The 20,843-nt window shown below is 39.7% G+C and overlaps 1 protein-coding gene across 1 annotated transcript; it reads left to right on the forward strand.

Moving 5' to 3' along the window:
• Nucleotides 1-6,578: 6,578 nt before the first annotated feature.
• FBXO28 (F-box protein 28) lies at nt 6,579-20,284 on the forward strand. Its single transcript, XM_027453067.3, has 5 exons — nt 6,579-6,837; nt 12,777-12,886; nt 13,864-14,002; nt 16,394-16,589; nt 18,552-20,284. The coding sequence occupies exons 1-5, from the start codon at nt 6,625-6,627 to the stop codon at nt 18,944-18,946; spliced, it is 1,053 nt and encodes a 350-aa protein (XP_027308868.1). The 5' UTR covers nt 6,579-6,624; the 3' UTR covers nt 18,947-20,284.
• Nucleotides 20,285-20,843: the final 559 nt, after the last annotated feature.

Genomic DNA, 20,843 nt, shown 5'->3' on the forward strand with positions numbered 1-20,843 from the left:
GAGCTTTCGTTTCTGAAGGATGAAGCTTAAGGCTACAGAAAGAAGGGAAAGCTTCTAAAATAAGAAAGCTGGGAGAAGAAGAGAGCAAGGCAAGAGAATTGCTCACCAGAACTCAACGAGCTGGGACACAGCAGTCTTCAGAACATCAACACTAACCATAAACCAACAGCTAACCCCAAACCCAACACCAACTCTAATCCTAACCCTAACCATAATGACTTTAATCTTAACCCTAACACAAAATGAACCTACCCCTAATGCCTAACACTAACCCTACAAACTAATACTAACCCCTAAGCCTAAACTAACCCCAAACCCAACACCTAACCCTAAACCCTAGCCTTAACACTTAACACTAACAAGACTAACCCTAACTCCTAATGCCTAGGAATAACCAGAATCCAGTCATAATCCAAACCCTAACCCTAGCCTTAGCCCTAATGCTAACCATAAACCCTAACTCTTAACCTAATACTAACCAGAAACCATAACCTTGTCTCTGACACTAACGAATCCTAAACCAAACCAAAGTCATAACACTAACACCTAACGCTAACCCTAACCATAACCCTAACTCTAACCCCTATACCCAACACCTAACCCTAACAATAACACCTAACCTAAGCCCCTAAATCTAAACCCTAACACTGACCATAACCCTGACCCTAACACCTAACCCTAAAGGCCCTAACCATAACCCTAAACCTAATCCTAACCTTAAAAAAAAACTAACCCTAAAAATAAACTTAAGCATAACCCTGACCCAAACTCTACCTAAATAATAATGAGAAACATAACCTCAAAACAAATCTGCTACTTAATCCTAGCCTTAAGATAAAACATAATTATAAAAGTGTAAATATAAAACTAAACCTAAACCTAGCCCTAAAATTAACTCTATGTCCAAACCCTGGTCCTAGCCCTAACACTACTCCTGGACATAGATCTAACACTACCTCTAATCCTAACTCCATCCTGACACTAACCCTAACCATAACCCTAAGCCAAACCCTAAACCAAACTTGAAACACAACCCTAAACCTAGCTCTATCTGTAGCCCTAAATCTTAGCTTTAACTACAATCCTTTCACTAAAAAAAAAATTAAACCTAAGCAAAACATAAATATAAACCTAATGCTAAACCTAATACTAAACATAATCCTAAAACTAAACCCTACTCCTAGCCCTAACACCACTTCTACCAGTAATCCTAACCCTAATAATAATACTAACCCTAAAACAAGCCACTACACCAAAACATAACCAAAACCCTAACACTAGCAATAAACCTAACCTTAACCCTAAAGCAAATGCTAGCCCCCCCCCCCCAAAAAAAAAAAACAACAATATTCAAAACCTGAACTCTGACCATAGACACAGCAAATCCTAACTCTAAACTAAAAACAAAACCTAGCCGAAACCATACACCAAAACCTACTTCTAACCCTAGGACTAACACTAACCATGACCCTAACACGAATACCTAACTTTAACTCTAACCCTAACTCTAAACAAAACCCTGAACTTATCCCTAACTCTAACCCTAACTTTAACTCTGAGACAAACGAACACATAACCCTAACCAAAAAACTTGCCCTAGCCCTAACCCTAACCTTAGCCCCCTAACCCTAAATCTATCTGTTATATAAATATACCCTAACTCTAACCTTAATCCTACTGACCATAAACTAATGATAAAAGCTAAGAGTAACCCCAACCCTAAGGCTAACCCTTACGCTAGCAGTCACCATTACAACTAACCTTAATGACACAACTATAGCCCTAACCTCTAATCCTAACACCTAATTTCTAGTCCTAACTCTAAAACCTAATGCTAAATTCTAATTTTAACCCTAACCATAGCCCTAACCATACTCCTTACATTAACCCTAACATTTACACCAGTAAATCCACAGCCTCTCTGGCATGCATCTCGAGGTTCGGCAAGCCTTTTGTGGCCAAGGTCCTGTGCTACCAGACACCCTCTGGAACTTCACCAGCAGCTGTATTGCCCTTGTTCCTGAATAGGTAGGTTCCTAGGCCGGCTGCTACACCAGACCAAGCAAGCAGCACTGTGCAAGCACATCCAGGCTTCTCTTTCTCTGCAGCACATATCACTTTTGAGTACAGTTGTCCCTGAGTGCAGCTGATGAGCCAGTGCTGAGCAATCAGCTATGTGAGAGTCCCCAAGCAAGTCTTCAAAAAGGGCAAGAACCCAGGCAAGACCAGTCAGCCTCACCCCCATCCCTGGAAAGGTGATGGACCAGCTCATACTGGAGGTCATCATCAAGAAGGTGATCAGGAATAGTCAGCATGGATTCACCAGGGGGAAATCACGTTTAACCAATCTGATATCCTTCTGTGATGAGGTGACTGGCTGGGTAGTACATAATTCTGCAGCCCTCTTTCAGGGAAGGCTCTTTGACTCCAAGAAAATAGAAAGGTTATTTGCCTGAAAGCTTGTCTTTTTTATCCCTTAAGTACATCAGCTTCCCTAATAAATGTATTTCATGTCTACAAACCCTGACTCTCTTGTGGAGCTGAAAACACTTTTTTGTTCTTTTTTATTTAAAACAGAAAACTATAAAAAAAAGCCTGACTGTGCAACATGCCTAGCCCACAAAAGCTACTCAAGATCATACGGTCCCCATACTTTTAGCTGAGAAAATCTACAGAGAATGTGTTTTCTTTCATCCTCACTCTTCTTTTCAACTTCATTGCATGATTACTATCAGATACCTTATGTATGGTATTACAAATAAATCACGAGGCAGATGTAGATTGTAGAGGTGGTTACTCAACCAGCTTTTTATACAACATACGGCAATACTGGGCCTGAAACTAGTTAATCTATAAAGCATCTATTTAAATATTTATACTGATTTGACGGAACTCATATTACATTCATATATGAAGCTGTAACTCCAAATGATTCTAAGTTACCTTTTACTGGATCAAAAGTTTTAGTTGCAAAACATGAATCTGTGCAAATTTACACTCTGGCATACACTTGTTAAAAACAATTTAAAAGGAAAGTTCAGTGTGGTTTCTTTTTTATTTTTATTTTTTTTTTATTTCAGGCTCAAAAATCACAGTCCCTGGATATGCCCAGATGTAACTGTTCTCCGTTATAAGCCAGCCATGCCCTGTGTTTTGTCTGAGCCTTGGACTTTACTCCGCCTCAGTATCCAGCAGCCTGAATGAAAATACGACTTTTCAAATATAACAGTCTGCTTTCAAATTTAGCACCTCTTAAAAAAGTAAGATTCATAAAGTGAGCAAACTGCTGACAGCCCAGAAAAGAAAACCTGCCTTGTGGGAAGGCATTTTCTATTTTTCTATTGATTACCCTAACTTGATAGAACAAATCTGTTTTCCTCCCACACAACTTCTGCTCTTAGCCTTGATGTCTGAGCACATTACTCCTCTTTGCTCCTATATTCCCCATTAACATCCCTGTTCTTGACCTAGCTGCACACCTTCCTTCAACCTCAGCTCCTGCTACTAGAATTCTTTCCTTTACTGTTGTCTTCCCAGATGTCCACTTCTTAGCTCCTGCTTCTCACTCTCTTTTTCCCCTTCACTGAATTCCTCCCCTTTTCTCACATTTGATATTTACAACTTCCCTTGTATTTCAGGTAGCCTCCCTCCGCTTCCCCATGCCTCTTGGCAATGCTTGCTGCCACACAGAGCACAAAGAAAATATTCGATGTAGGTAAAATATTCTATGTAGGTTCAGTAAAATTTCACAGTCCCTGCTGTTCTGAACAGACCATACTCAGATCAGTTGGGAGCACAATAAACATGGTTTTATAAGGATGTAGTAAGCTGCAAGAGGCTGAACCTGTTCAGGGTATATATGCCTAAAAATTTCTCCAACAAATACTTAGAAAACTAATGAGATTTGACAAAGACTTCTGAGTACAGAAATGTACAGATTATTACAAAGAAAGCAAAATACATACTCTTGGCCCAAGTGGCCTTTCCTTTAAATCTCATATTCCTAGTACAAAGTACAGAGGCATCTTTAAAGGGGCAAAGTAATATATTCCCCCTAACATCTTTCTTGTCAGTCACTGAAATGTTCCCCTCAAAACTTGGTCCAAGTATATTTATCATTATAACATGGTATAATGAGAACTAAGGTTATTTCAAGATTTTTAAAAGTCTTACAAGCACTGCAGAAACCTAAAGGAGCAGCAACCCAAATAAAGGTATGTATCCTGCTGTAACTACAGATACTGTCTACAGAGATTGCATGTTACTTCATATGCAATGGAATTTACATAACACAATATCATCCCTTTCAGGGACTATTAAAGTTATCTGGCTTCACCCTATCCCATAGTAACTGAAAAGATAAGGGACAAGTGAATCTGTGACAAGGATTTTGTGAAAGTATGTGTGGTGTGCATTTCTGCAAATTAAGACAGTGATGTACGCTCAGAAAAATTATACAAGATACCTCATACAATTATGTGAATCAAAACCTGGAAGACAGCAGAATTATCTTACGTGCTGAGACAGACTTACTAAACAAAAAGTCATTTATGTAGTTGTAGCTAATAATGTAAAACATGTAGTTTATACCATTAATACACTATACTTACTAACATAATAAACATATAGAAAATGAAGTTTATATATTATTAAACATAACATCAAACATAAAGGAGTACCTCAAAATCTCAAATTTCTCAAATTACAGGACAAAACAAAAAGCATTCTTGAAACTATTTTAAATTATATATGCTTAAGAAGAGGGAGAAAAACACTTGCTTTTAAAATATTAATGGACTGCCAGCACAAACTTCCTGTGCCAAGTCACAAGTTTATTAAGAATTCTCCTAAGTGTGTTTTAAACTGCTGAGTATGCATATGAAAGGAGATCAGGTCCTAAAACTACAGCCATTAAAAAAAAAAAAAACTTGTTCTAAGATAGCCAGTTTTACAGCAGCATTGACAAGTTGGGGTGGGGGAAAGAGGAAAAACATTTCCAAATACATACATGGCACAAATTGTTTTGCTTCAAAAAAGGAAATACCAAGTGTACATTTTTGGAGTGCCATTAGGATGACACACATAAAGGCTTGCCCTTGCGTTTCCCCTGCTTCCAAGTTATTTTTTTTTTTTTTTTTTAATGAATTTCTTTCTTATAAGAGAGAGGTTCCAGGTGGGTTTCTGAGGAAAGATGAAAGTTGCAAATAAAAAAGGTCACAATTAAAATTCAAGAAGAAGAAGCCTAGTTAAAAAAAGTGTAGGGATGCAGGGGTGCTCCAGGCAGATAGTGCTTTAGTTCTGTAACAATTAAAGCTGTTCTACCTTGTAGTACAGTTACTGTAATGAGCAGTCCCACTCGCCACAAACATTTTATGACTTTTTCCCATATGCTTTTCTACTGTCACTTCCAGCATTCATACAGTGATTTTTTTTGTTAAGTCAGTTTTAAGGAGCACCAGTTTCCTAATGAAATGTGCATGTTCAACACTACTGACATGAAAAAGGAAAACACCAAACAACAGCAGCTGAAGGAAAAGAGGAGACTGCCACTGTACTTTTCAACAGTTGGGCCTTGTTCTGTTACAAAAACGGTTGTGAAGCCATGGTGCAAGTGCCCATGACCATACTTGGAATTATCTAGGAATATTCTAGAAACAGCCCTTGGTCCCATCCCTTTGCTGCTCCAGATACAGCTATTATGACCAAGAAACCTCACTAATATCTACATAACTCTTACGCTGGTAAGAGTTACGTAGTTGCACCTCACTTAGGAGGTGCAGACATGTTTCTCCATACTGTAGCTCACTCTGGAATTCTATCTCATTGTACCGGGCTGCAGCTTTGCCTGTGCAGCCGCTGCTATTCCTATAGTGCTGGAGGAGCCTTGTTGGCTTCTTGCTCAACAGCAACTAGGTCTCCTTGCAGCTGTTACATCCTTGGAGGCCCTTCTTATACAGTTACCACAGCATCCTTGACTGCCTTACTCTTGCTTCTGTTCCTCTGTAGAGTAAAAAAAAAAAAAAGAAAACACAGAAACCTGTAGCTTTATGACTGGTGCAAGACTAACAAGGGCAAAAAACAAACACAAACAGGGTCGTGCTGCTGGTTTATTGAGCTCAGCGTGCCACCTCCAACTGCAGTGGCTGCGTTACATGCCAGGTGTGAGGGACCCACCAGACACACAGTGTTATTTCCCAGCGCTTCCACACACCGTTATCAAACTGTCCTTTAAAAGCAAACAATTTGTACTTTTACCCTCCACCACACTGGCTGACACGGGCTGTCCTGCTTCCAGGGCACGCTATGCTTAAGACTGCTCCCAGTTATTCACTTGTGGTGCGTGTCCCATCACTTCAGGGCAGCTCCAAGCAGCAGCCCCCACCACACCCGTGCCACTACAGGCCCCCTTCCACAGCGGCCCCACGGGGGGTCTCAGTGCCCGGCCACGCCTTTTTTCCCCATTTCCCCTCCTGATCCCCCGGGACGCTGCATACAGCCCCCCTCCCTCCACCCCTGCCCACCGCCCTCTGCCGCCCCTCAGCGGCAGGGCGGGCAGGGCGGGCGGAAGCGGCGTCATCGGAAGCCCCGCGCTCCTCCCCCGGCGGAGGCAGGCCGGGCTGCAAGATGGCGGCGGCGGAGGAGCGGCTCCTGTCGGAGGGGGACGGCGGCGCCCTGTGCGCGGCGCGGCTCTCCCCGACCCCGCTCCCGCCGGCTCCCGAGGCCCCGGCGCTGCTGGAGCAGCCCCCGCAGAGCAACACGCTGATGGGGCTGCCCATCGTGGCCATCGAGAGCATCCTCAGCTTCCTGTCCTACGACGAGACCAGCCAGCTCCGCCTGGTAGGGGCCGGGCCGTGGGGGGGGGGCCCTGTGGCGGCCGGGCCCCGTGCCCGGGGGTGTGGAGGGGCCGGGATGAGGCGGGAGGGTTTTTAGTTTCTTACGGTGCCCGCCGCTTTGTGGCATCACGGGGGGCGTGGTGTGGAGGGGGCAGCGCCTCGCGTCCCGCCTGGGGGGTTCTTTCTGCTCAGGGGGGGGAGGCCCCAGGGGTGCCGGGGGCGCAGCCCCGCCTGTGGGGCGCGGAGCGGAGCCCTGCAGGCCCGAGGGGCCGCCTGCTGCTCGCCTCCGTGCTGGCGGGTCGAAGAAAAGGTGCTGCCTGCGCTGGCAAGCATCGTCATATCAAAAAAAATAACAGCTCACGTGTCAGCGAGGAGATCGGCGTTTAGCAGTCTTGAACAGCCTGCGTGGAGCCTCGTGTAAACCCTGGTCGTGATGTGAGCATAACGGGAGCGGCTGCTGCCCTGCTCCATTTCTGAGGAGATCGTCAACGGAAACACAGCAATGGAACTAACATGGGGCATGTGTCGCCCTCGGTGAACTTGCCTGTGCTGCTGCTATTTTAAGAACTCATTAGCTTAAACTAGGTAGTGTTACAAGCACATTTCTGCAGAGAATTGGGCTCTGCTTGTCCTTGATCAGCAACCTGAAGCATGGCAAGCTGACTCTACCTTTAAACTGAAAGCTCTTCAAGCAGAAACTCTGTTTTTATTTGGACTGCGCCTAACACGCTGTGCCTAAATATTTCTAGCATGCTGTCAGCCTAGTAATCTCAGAAGGCTTTTGCTTCTTCTCTAAGAGTAGGTAGGGGATTTGTGGAAAAATACTTAGTACAGCTTTTTTTGGATTGCAGCCTTTACAGCTTGGATGACAAGAAGTCTGTGTGCTGTTTGGGTGTGCTTAGTGCTGTATGGTCTGTATTGCCACACTGGGCACTGTTCACTGCAGTTTTCCCATTGCATTTTATAAATGGTAGCTGTGAGAACTGTCACTAGTCAGTAGGAGGATTTTTCGTCTCGCAAGGCTAACTTAGTGTTTGTAAGCAATGCTTTGTCAGCAGGGAAATTCAGAATAGGAAAAACGCTGGTGTAAGGGATAAAAGAGCTGTTTAACTCTTTGTGCTTCTTAACAAGTGAAACACCTCTGTCATGTAACACAAGTCCGTTGTTCAAGAAGACTGTCATTTGCAGAAGCTTTAGAAATGGCAAAACCAGACTGGATAAGTATCGACTTAGACACACATGGAACAATACTAGATGTAAAACGAAGGAAACTATTCAGTTGATCTTCCCCTCTTTTTATTTTTGAGTGACAGCCAAGAAACTTAATTTGCATCACATTCCATATTTTACCCTTAAGACACATCAGAAAATGTGAGAATTATTCTGAGATGAATGTACACTTGCCCTCGCTAATCAGCACTAATGTCAAGAATCACCTTCTGTCAAGAAACCCTTCTTTGACCCAGGCAAAAGTGTGGCTCATAAGCACGTCTACTTGGATCAGCTAGGTCTTCTGGTTTGCCACGCAGAACTAAAAGTGTTCTTATGGCAATTCATGCAAGTTAAAAGTGTGCCCCAAAATGGACTCCTTATTGCATGTAATGCCACATTGCAAGGGGTTGAAATACCTTGGAGAAGGTAGGAAGACGTGATCCAGGACATAATTGACCTAAATAAAGCTTGATCATACATATATTTGGCAGTAAGCATGGGTTCCCTAAACAGATCAATTTGAATGCATTTTCTGGGGCTCAGCGTTGAAGAAAATGGATGTCCTAATCCTTCTCTTTGTGGATCATCTTAGTGATCATCTTGACAGATGCAAACAAAGTCTTTTGAGTTGAATGGGTGTTGAAGCTAGTGCGTGCGCTAGACTAAGGAGTTGGCTGGGTGGGAGGGGACAGAACACCAGCAAGTTTTCAGATTAAAATAGAGACGAGAACCTGCATTGTTTATGTAGAGTGCAATGAGGTGTATAATCTAAGGCTTAGGATATGTAAGTCTGTTTCAGAGACTGAAGAATGAGGTAAAGGATGTTTCCTGCTTATGATTACCATTGGGCAAAGCAAGAGCATGGGCCTGCCCGTGTAAGAAGAAGCACCTGTTATACTTAACACAATGCCTTCTGCAATGCCTGATGTCACAGCATTTTAAAGCATAAATGAGGTACCTAACTGGTTAAACAGAGGAGTAGAGCTAGACTAGTGGAGACTAAACGAGTAGGTATTCAGAATGCAGTCGTGTCTGAAATTATGCCTTAATGCAAATCTTGAGGTATCAAACTTCTGTTCGGAGAAAGTGAATGAGAAGCAAAGGAGCAGCATTTTACTTTCTGACATTTTGAATATTTACTTAACCTACTTCCTTTGATCTCTTGTCATAAGAGGAATGCAGAAGCCCCAAAGATCATTATGGCTGAAGCTGTAATGCTCAGGAGGAGGTAAAGCCAAGTATGCAGGCTGATGTGGAAGCCAGCGTGCCTTCCAGCTTTTGAATGGTTATTTCACTGTAATATTTTTTAATGTCTGTACAGAAGCTTTAGAATTTTGACCATGTTTTTGAGATGGCAGAGCAGTTCTGAGACAACAAGATTATTGGAAGGCGGTCAGAAAAGCAAGTAATGCACGGTTATTCAGGTCATAAGCATGACAGGGGAACACTCTTGCTCTATTCTGTAGGAAGCCTTATATGCTGTGGATAGGAGAATGGCTGTAGGTTTTCATTCATGCTTTGGCATCATCCTGGAACAAATCATTTTACTGAATTATGCCTTATTCATGTTATGCCATATTCACGTAAGTTAGGCCTCCACCTAGCCAAATAAAATGGAGCAAAATGTAAAATGGAGTCAATACTGCCTTCTGTAAAGCACTTTGAATTCTACTGATAAATGTATGTGTGTGATTTCTTTCTATTAAATAGGGTGACATCATGTTTGGAAGAAACACTCCTCATTTTGAGATGAAACACTTGAAATGCTCGTTCTAGAGAAGGATGATCGGTTTTGAGCATGGATACCATATAACAGTTTACAACGGTGGTGATACTGCGATGAACTTTGATCAGTTGACCTGAAACAGTAGAATGGGCTTGTGCTGCTTTGTTATCTTTAAAGATGCAGTCAGCTAAGAGGATGAGAGGTGGATGCTTCCAAAGTGGGGTAATAACGAAATCCTTAGTCTGAGCTTGGAAATAGCACTTCCATTCAGGCTGTTACTACAGTGAGCATGACAGAAAACAAACACTCCGTGATTAAAAACAATCTATAAACTCCTCCTATGAAGATAAGGTTATCATGGATTCTGAGACACATCGTAAGTGTCTTAAATTCTCCAGCCAACCCGCATTACTGTTCTGCAGAGCACAAATGAGGATGGACATCCTTTGGACGGCACAGCTTTAATCTTCACACAGTTTCAGTAAATCTGTATTTACAGGCATTTCTATTTTAGGTTTCTTGTTGAAGTCATTAGCATTTTGTTGCTCTACTCCTTCTTCAACTTAGGAAGGCATTATGAAATAAGGGTCTGTGTAGCCTCTAAATACTTAATAAGTACAGCACGTAATGAATCTAAATAATTTAGTTTACTTTTTTGCTTTCTGTTTTGGCAGTGGTCATCTGTTAGTGAAGCTGGGAAGAAGTAGGACATGCTTGAGGAAAGGGAAGATGGTAGTCCTCTACTAGATTGTGTCAGTTTGGTCACAAATAAAGTGGAAAATCAGTTCTTTTATAGAACTTGTTATTGGATGCAAGTCACCATGCTGAGAAGCAGCTGCATTCTCATTCTGGATTTTGTGTGGACCTTGGAACAACTTTTTAACACTGGAATTTGAACACAGTATTCTAGTTGGACCTGACATTTGAGGAAGCTTGTACTGTTATAATTTTATGGCTAGAATAAGAAAATATTCCAAAAATTGGCAAAAACAAATTGAGCAAATTTGAACTTTGTAATTTCTTACAGTCTATTGACATGGCCTGTAGCTGTCTTGGACCAGCGTGATAATGCTGCTTTATATAGGACTGCTAACTATGCAGTCTAAAAAATGTATTGTTCTTACAGCTTCAGATGCCGTGTTTTTAAATGGTGCGATCAAGAACCAGCTGAGAGCTAAGAGGTGACTGGTAAAATAAGATGCAAAAGCTTCTGTTTTCTGGTGGTATCTGCTTAGTCTCTTAGGGCTCTAGTCTGTTTATATGACAAATACGGGCGGTGTCCAGAAACTGGAGCAAAGAATTCTTCATGCTGAGAAGTGTAAGCAAATGAGGTAGATTGGAAAAGGCAATGTTTAAAAATCTAGTGCAGTTTGTGTTACCCATGGCAGCTTACCTGCTCGCTTGGATGTGGGAGAGCTTCAACGCAGTAAAAGGTACTTTCTGCCACCAGATGTCAGTATAAACATGATTGATATCTCTGCGCTTCTAAAGTTTGTCACTAATAATGTATCTAGGATTGCTTGTGTGTTGTGTTTGTTTTTTTTTCCTGCTGAGCAATTGCATAGGTAACGTAGCCCTTGTGAGAGTATTCATTCCTGTTTCAGTTGTTTGATGTCATTAGAACTAAATGTAAGCTGTGAAGTCTTATACTTTAAAATGGTGTCAGATCGAAGCATCACTAATGCAGTTAATATCTTAGAAGAAATGTGAGAATTTAATCCTTGCTGTAGTTGAAGGGCTAGCATTATGTTTCATCCACTGGAAATAATTTAGCTAATTCTAGTGAATGTGGGGGACGAATATACTGAGACTACCTCTGGAGTTAGCCTGACTGGTTATCCTCCTTCAGCTACTCACAAGGAAGATCTAATGTGAAGGAACATGGACAGACTGACAACCGTTACTTAATGTCTCAAAGACAAATGTGTTTGAGAAGAGTCATTGCTTACTCAGAGAACTTAGACTAGCTGTGACTAGAGAAATTCTCTTTGGTTAAGAGAAAGCAGAACTTCTCTAAGTAGTACCTTCCATAGAAGCAAAAAATAATCGGTGGCTTTTCTAGAAGTGAGAACCTTCTTTCTCAAGATACAAACTGTGTAGATTTCAAAGTTATGAAATGAGTACTGGATGGAGAGCAAGGAGTGTTTGTGTAAATAAATTAAAAAAAAAAAAAGAGCAAAGCTGTTCAGTTGGAAAGTGGGGTCACACTTGGAGTTGTGCACTTTCATGTAAAAAAAAAAAAAAAAAAAAGCAGTTTGAAAGGGCAGCTGGTTAACCAATCTCTTGCATCATCAGAGCTGTGAATTGCAAATACTTCAGACTTTTGTACACATCGGCTTTGTCTCGTGACTGGTTACTTTTTAAGGTTTAAATGTAGTAGCTGGTTATGCCATCTGCAGCTATTAATGCCCTTTCTCCCTAAAGCTGTGAAAAAAATGAGGCTATCAGTATGCAACATAGCCAATAAGGGAATCTCTTAAATAGAGAGGACTTGTATACAAAACGGAGTCTTGCTTCATGTGCACTGTAGTGCTTAACTCTTTAATTTTGCCTGTCTCCAAAACCTAAGTGCTAAATGTTGAAGGAAAAAACAGACTTTATTGGTTTTAAGGCATCTTTTTGAGACAACAAAATATTAACTTTATCTATCAAAATCACTCTGGAGAACAAGTTAGAATCTAGATACAGGCATTTGCAATTTTGATTATTATCAGAGGGAAATCATGTCTAGTTATATACGGGTGGAACTTGGACTACTGTCACTTGTTAGGTAGTATCAGAAGATTCGTTTATTAACTGTGGAATGGAGCTGCTCCTTTATGGGGTATCATGGTCACTGTTAGAGATGGTGATACATTAAGCTGCACTGCAGTTTCTGTGTCTTGAAATGGAAGAAAGAGAATCTTGTACTGCTCAGCAAGTATGGATAAGATAAAAGTGACTTGTGGTATTATTTGAAACTTAAGGGGTGTCTTGTGTGTGTGTTCTGTTTTACTTAAATACAGGTTTGTAAACGAATGGACTTGGTTTGCCAGCGAATGCTGAATCAGGGATTTCTAAAAGTGGAGAGATACCACAACTTGTGTCAAAAGCAAGTTAAAGCTCAGCTTCCAAGGTATGTACCAGTTAAAACTGTAGCTAAACCTCAGAGTGCTAAATTCTTTTCAGCATAATGCTAAAAAGGAATTTCTTGCTGGCTAATTCAGCTTAAATATCTTGAAAATTTGAATGTTTTTTCCTTTTTTTTTTTTTCCAAACCACCATAAACCTAATATCTAGTAACAAAATAATGTTGTGCGTGAACGTAACTTGTGGTATACAGTCCTAGGAGCTGGAATATTGGAAAATGTGTCATAGAAAAGAAGGGCTATATATTACTCAACCCTTCTGGCAAAGCCAGGAGGGGCTCTTAGGAATGGATAAATGCCATTCTTTTACAAGACAAACTGCCTTTGGTGGTGATTTGTATGTGACTGATTAAAAAAAGCAAGTTTCTTCAGTGCCAAGGATTAAACCGGGGAAAGGGAGGGGGGTTAATGTGTGAGCATTACTGGGAGCTTAAGGTTCTCACTAAGGCAGTGTCTTTTCTCCTCTTTCCAGAGAATAAGCGCAGTTGCTGCTGCTATGTCCTGTCAGGTTTCCCATTCAGGGTGAAGAAACTAAATGCTACTTACTGTTGTGATCCTTTCTCAAAAACTTGTACCTCAACTTATATTTTGTAACAAGCAGTAATATTGTATTAAATTTGTGTATTACATTGAGATACTAACTGTAGGCATATGCCAGGATAAAAATATGCACCATGACTCAGTGTCTACTGCTGAAAGCCTGTTCTTTGGGTCCTAAATTACATACAGAGTTTATGGATCATGTAAGATGTGGTAATTATTTAGAGAAAATACTGTCTTAAAAAAAGTGTACTAAATAATTACTAGCTGATTTTTAATCTATATCACTTTTTTTCCTATGCAGACAGAACAATGTTAGTGGTTGTTTTCAAGCCTCTAAAGGGTTTTAAGGATAAATGAGTGTTAGAGTTTTATTTTGTTGACTCACTGTTAAATTACTCTCACTTAATGGTCTGTCTTCTAGACGGGAGTCAGAAAGAAGAAACCATTCATTAGCTCGTCATGCAGACATCCTTGCTGCTGTAGAAACACGACTTTCTCTGTTAAATATGACTTTCATGAAGTATGTGGATTCCAATCTCTGCTGCTTCATACCTGGAAAGGTAAAATGTAGACTAAATTATGTGAATGTTTATGTTTTTACAAAACATGATCATGTAACTTAAATTTGTCCCGGCTGTCCCATGTTGTATAATGTATGTTCATACTAAAACTGTTTCTCATACTTAAAACACACAAGCCGATACTCTGCTATAGCAGTCAGTCTGAAATGAAAGAACCAGACTGTCTCAGTACTATTTTGAACTTGATTTATATTTTCCCTTAGGATTTTTATGAGAAACCAGGATACATAGGATTTAATTCTGAATTTTAACTGTACAAAACAGTTGGAGGCTAGGTCATCAGAGGATGTAATACCTTAGACCATGTATACACTAGGGACTTGGTCAATGAAGAAGACTGCAAGGACCTTTCTTAAGGGTCTGAGCACTTCAGGTTAATTAAATTAAGATACATAGTATGCAGAAACTCTGTTCATTGTGATAATGAATGAGTGTCTGTACATTAGATGGAATAAAAGTTTTAAGTGTAGATAAACTTTGTTAAATAATATTACTACTAAACAATTCTGGTGTTTCAGACTGCTACCCCAACAGAAAGTATAAATTATCCAAATGAGATGTATGGCAGTGATACCACTATTTTATAAGCTGTGAAAATGAAGGTATACAGAAGGAAACTGACAAAATCATGATCTGAGGAAGGCTGTTACAGCCTAGGGTTGAAACGAGATCTGTGAACATAAGCCTGATGTTCGATTCATTGATCTTTCTATGTGAGGTTAGGATCTGTTGATATAAATTTTTAAAGGGAAGAAAACTGAATCGCACTGGGACAAATGCGAGTTAGCTGTTGGGTTGAGATGAAGCATGGCAGGCATTGCTGCATTCAGTAAGCGGGATAGGCTATCTGCATGATTTTTTTTTTTAATCTTGAAGAGGTAATGATTTCTACACACAGTTGTTGCTTTGATACTAAAATGATTAGTTTATTATATTTACATTTATTTACATTTATATATACCGTATGTATATATATTTAAAAACACTGTAATTTAATAAAAGTCAAATAAACTTAAGGTCTTGGTACTCACATTCTTAATAGAACACATAAAAGAAATACTAGCCCTACTTTTTTGAGGGATAGACAGAAAGGCGATGCTCAAGCTAGACCTGGGGTGTGCAGGAGCTGTGCCAAATGAGCTTACCAGCTGTTTTCATTCTGGGCACTGAGTCATAAAGGCCTTGTTCATATTCTGATGTAACAGCTAAAGAGATTTTTATAAATTATTTACTTGGTATACAAGCCTGATGCTGCTGCTTTCTCTGCACAGTTATCAATTCACCAGAAAATCATGTTTTGGTCAAGCCTATTCAAGGCTTAGTGTTTACTTGATGTGTGTGGTTTCCCCAACCTGTCCTGTTTCCCTCAGGAAATTTCCATTTGAAAGAGGAATACAAAACTTTCAGGATGTTAATTTGTGTTAGAACATGTGAATATTCTGGTGAATAAAAGGTAGATAAAATTAGAGAAGTCTTTCGTAAGCTTGTTGCATGATGGCACATTTCAGTCATATCTAGGTTTTGCAACTTTTTAGCTAAGCTTCCTTTATTAAAACACAAGATCCAGCTGTGTTGTCTTAACGATGATTCTAAATTCTTATGATCTTAAGCCGTTCTTAATCATGTGCAAAATACCTGGCTCAGTAGTTTCTGTACTAAGAAGGCAGCACTCCTATCTGGACATCCTTAGACTATAATTCATTAGATCAGCAAGGCAACTTTCATCTCTCCTAAACAACAGGCTTGCTTTTCAAGCATATAAAGAAGGTGCTTATGGTCTCTGCTAGTTGTGGATTGTTATTTAATAAATTAATACATTGTGCATGTAATCTGAATTTGCAATGTTTTGGGATCGTGCAGCTGAATTCATGTAAATATATAGAGCTCTTCAGACCGACATGACTATAATTACTGCTATTCCATTCATATGTTTTATATGTCTCACGATTGGCTGTGGGAATGACTGCTCTGTTGCGTGGCTTCCAGTATCTTGCTTATCCAAAAATAAATCATTATGCTCTACTGAGCACATAAAACTCAAGTATGGATGCAGTAAAACAATTTCACACACAACGTGTTATTTCATGAATTTGAAGAGAGTTGTGATATCTCAAGTGCATGGTTTCTCTGGTGTATCACAAACAGGACTTTAGTTCTTTATCAGTGTTTTGAAATTAAGTACATCGTGATATGCAAGAGTAACAGTTATGTAGTAAAGTATGATACAAATAGCATATTTGATTTTGCATTGCTGTTGGTGCTGCAGAAGGTCCTGGAACTGGAATATGCCTGAATATGCCAACACTCTTAGAAAGATGTGAAATAATCTTCCTTTTATCAGAAAAAAATAAATATTCTTAAATGTTTTAGGTAATAGATGAAATTTACCGTGTGCTAAGATACGTAAACTCTACAAGAGCTCCTCAGAGAGCTCATGAAGTTCTCCAGGAACTAAGGGACATTTCTTCCATGGCTATGGAATATTTTGATGAGAAGATTGTTCCAATACTGAAAAGGAAGCTGCCTGGGTCAGATGTATCAGGACGTCTTATAGGAGCTGCCCCAGGTATTAATTCCAATGTGTAGTTGAGGTGTTTTTGTGTGTGTTTTGTTTGTTGGTTTTTTTTTTTTTTTTGGTGTGTGTATATGCAAAAACTCACAGCACTGTCTTTTTAAAGCTCCATCCCTTAAATAAGTGAGCTTTATCACATAAGTATTAATGATACTTGTTTCTTAAGAATGCCAACTGTGAAATTCATTTGCTTTGTAATTTAAGGAGGCTTTGTATTACCAAAAGAACGGTCACTTGAATGTATGTTATAATTATGCATAGTGTGTATGCGTTAAACAAACGCTTTTGTGCCACCAATGAATGAGACTTTCTTATTGCACTTGGTTGATATTTGGCACATGAGATAGCAACTCAAGATGCCTTTTATATTTAGTATGATCAGCAAATTAGCCTAAGATGTTATAGTGCATACAGAGCTAGAACATACTTGTATGTGCTTTTTTTCCACTTTGCCAGGGCACTAAGGCATATACTAACAAGCAAAACACTTGTGAATAATGCTGAAAAGGCAATTAAGATAAGTCTATAAATAAATAAGCTGTTTCTTTATATGACCTGTCAGAATTTCTGTAACTTTTGTCAAACAAAGTTTAACATAGTTATCCCATCTAATGGCCAGAAGCAAAAGTTTAGTAGAACTGCAGTGTTTTCCCTTTACTGAAGTTTGTCCCACACTGTTGGGTAACCTTAGGAACTGTGAAGTAAATTCTCTGAAAAGATAACTTAATAAATAAATAGACCCTAAGCAAAAATGATAGGCCTAACTGTAGGAGCTGCTTGTTGTTTCTGGTATGTTCTGTCAATCCTTTTAGCCATAATTGTGTATACCACCTCTTAATTAAATCCTCTTAATTATATCTCAGTTTCACTGAGTCTCTCAGCTGTGGGAGCAGTGCCCCAAACCTGTATCAATTGGTTCTCCAAACCCAAGGCTTTATGTGGCATAAACATGCCTACCTTGGGTTGAGGGAAGAAATAATCTACCTAATGGCAACCCTTTAGTGTCAACTAACCAAAACTATGCTGTCATCGTAAAGAAAAAAGAGGAGGAGGATGCCTGTTTAAGGCTGTTCCAGATTGTTCTGTCTTCGTAGTGCTTGAAAGTTGTATCTTACTTGTACTGCACTGATAGAAGAGGAAAATGATAGAAAAAGTGATCAATCCAATTTATGACAGGAAAAAAAATGAAAGAAATGATGCAGCAGCTGTCAGTGTCCTTGATTTGCAGGAATTTTACCAAAAACAACAAGCCCAAGCTCAAAACCCCATATAATTTTAGGGTTTAGGAAGAATAAGCATACAGCAATGTGGGGAAAAAATTCCCCTTCCTGAACAAAGGTAAAACTGAAATACCTTGTTAAAGCCTGAAACACAATTTTTTATATTTTAGCTGTATACAACTATGAGAGCAGAATTGTACTGCTTTACTGAAATACTTAATATAGCAGTTCTGCAATACACTTAATTTATGGCCATGTTGCTGTGGGTTTTTGACATAACATTTGTGACCCTAAGTCTAGCTGAGAGCATAATCCCTCTATCATTTTTGACACAGCAAAAAGAGGGGGGAGGGGAGTAATATTTAGATTTTCAGTAGTACTGAAAACAACTTATCATTCATTTTCTAAGTATTTTATATTAAAGTAGTTGGGCCCTGAAATACCATATGCTCTCATTAGACACTTAAGTAGCTGTAAGTCAGTTTACATGTTCACCTAACTTCCAGACAATATTCAGATTCCTATTTGGGGTGTAGAGATAAAGAAAATATGGACACATACAAACTGGGACACAATTCATACTTTTGTCTAGAACCCAGCGTCCCCCCTCCCAGAACCCAGCACCACCCATTTTTAAGAGAAAAGCAGAAACTGTGTCCCAGTTCTCATTTTTTGTGTTCCAAGTTTTCTTTTTTTTTATTATTATTATTTTTTTTAATCCCAACTTTCTCTGCAGTTCCAGGGCCCTCAGCAGCACTAACAACCATGCAGCTGTTCTCCAAGCAGAACCCTTCGAGACAAGAAGTCACCAAACTCCAGCAGCAAGTAAAAGCCAACGGTGCGGGCGTGACAGTGCTCAAGCGGGAAATCTCAGAGCTTCGCACCAAAGTGCAAGAGCAACAGAAACAACTCCAAGATCAAGATCAGAAACTGCTAGAGCAAACACAAATCATAGGCGAACAGAACGCCCGACTGGCTGAGCTTGAACGCAAGCTGCGAGAGGTGATGGAGAGCGCAGTAGGAAGTTCTTCAGGCTCTGGCTCAAACGAACAATCTCCTAGAAAAAGGAGGAAGGCGGTTGAATCCACAGACTGTCCTAGGAAATCTAAACGCCTTCGAAACAGAAAATAACTTGGGAGGAAATGACACCTTCAGGAGGATACACTGCTTCAGTAGCCCAAGCAGCTCTGCTTGTGTGGATACTGTGACTAGTTTCATGGTGTCCCTTAGGCTGCTGGCTCTTCAAAACACCACTTAGACTTGAACAGTAATTTTCTTTCATTAAGACTTTTCCCCTGCTTCCTGTATGGGTGGGCCTAATGCACAGGATCTTTAAGATTTGCAATAGATACATACTAACCAGACCTGCTCTGTTACATTTTGAAGGGTTAATTTTTTTTTTTTTCTGTGCAGATGTGTTTAAAGTAAACTTATTTGTGTTTATGCATATGTTCACATAAACTCTTAAATAAATTCAGTCTTAACTGACAAAAAAGTTAAGCTTAAAAACAGATGTCCTGTTCACTTGAAGAAAAGACCCGCTTTTAAAATCCTGTTTTAGAGAACTTGACCTTTTTTGTTACAAGTGACCTTGTCTGGAATGTCTGAAAAGCAGTTAATACTTTTTTGGGATCTCTGTAATGAGTAAAACTGACTTCTTAAGCTACAGTACTGGCTATATATTTTTGTAAACTTAACAAGGAAGGGCCTTCTATCCAGTCTTCATGTGCGCACACCCTAGTAATTCTTAGGTCCTGGGAGCCATATTCTACGTTTGCATGGATAGATGCATGTACAGCTTAGCCTGATAAAAGCTCTTGCCTGAAATTGTTCTAAATTCTGGGAGAGAGTACAGAGACCTACAAAGCAATTTCTTTGTTCCTCAGCCATAACTTAGCATCAGCTTTCAGCACAACTGCTTTCTTCAAATGAGGTTGTCTTACGAAGCTAGTTGCAGGAGGACTTGAACCCAGGCTGTCTGCCACTTTCACTGCCTGTAAATTGCAGGTGTTGCTAGCCAAAGCTGGAGAATTGAGAAGCTGCCTATGCATCGCTTGATTCATAGGCCAACATCTAAATAAATATTAGACACATTGTCCCTACAATAACCAAACTCAGGGGGACATAATTTGAATGAAATGCTGTATTATGGAAAAAGTTAAACTATTTTGTGTGTATGTGTTCGGGGTGGGGTGGGGTGGAGATTTCCTCTGTAATACTGATGACAATATTCTAGCTTTCTTCATCCTAAAAGGTAAATCACTTCAGACAAAGCTTTAATTTCTTTTGCACTTCTGTTTTGAGCTTGTAACTGGAAAAGCATGTCTTGCACTGTTCAGTCTCTCTGGTCACTTTAACAACCTCAGAGTTGTGTACAGTGATTTCTTTTCCCATCTGTATATTTTTGGAATCTTATACAAATACCATTGTCCTTGTTTTTGTTTTATTGTACTAAACTATGTAGCTTTATCATTTGACTTATGTTTTTTTTTTTTTTTTTTAAATCAGCTGCTGGTTTGGGCTTAGGTGGTACTGAATTCACCTTGATGTGGCAATGAAAAGCACAGATGCTGCTTTTATGGCTGTTCAAAAGCCTAATACTATAACCAGAGAAAATACTATGCTAATACTATAACCAGTGCAGGTTTTTCTTACGGTTTGTGTAGCTGTCAGCATAACACAGTAGTTATACTAAAATCACCAAACAAATCAGAAATCTTCTGATCAAATGTTCTGGATCTGTAGAACTGTCATTTTTTTCCTGAAACGGAAGCTACAGCTTTTGCTTCTGGAACATACTAACTCATATCAGAAGTAACACTGCAAATGCCTAATTTTTTTTAGCAGACATTTGATTTTCAAATAAACTTGTTTGCCAGATTGAGGCTTTTAAGAAGGTATGTTTCTTAAGAAAAGCGTGGAGCAAATGGTACAAGGTTATCTGGGGGAGAAGTTGAACTGTTAAAAGGCTGACTTGCTATTAGTGGTCTTCCATGGCTCTTAATTTTTTTACTGTTATAGGTCTTTT

Source organism: Anas platyrhynchos, chromosome 3 (genome assembly GCF_047663525.1).
Source record: "Anas platyrhynchos isolate ZD024472 breed Pekin duck chromosome 3, IASCAAS_PekinDuck_T2T, whole genome shotgun sequence".
NCBI lineage: Eukaryota > Metazoa > Chordata > Aves > Anseriformes > Anatidae > Anas > Anas platyrhynchos.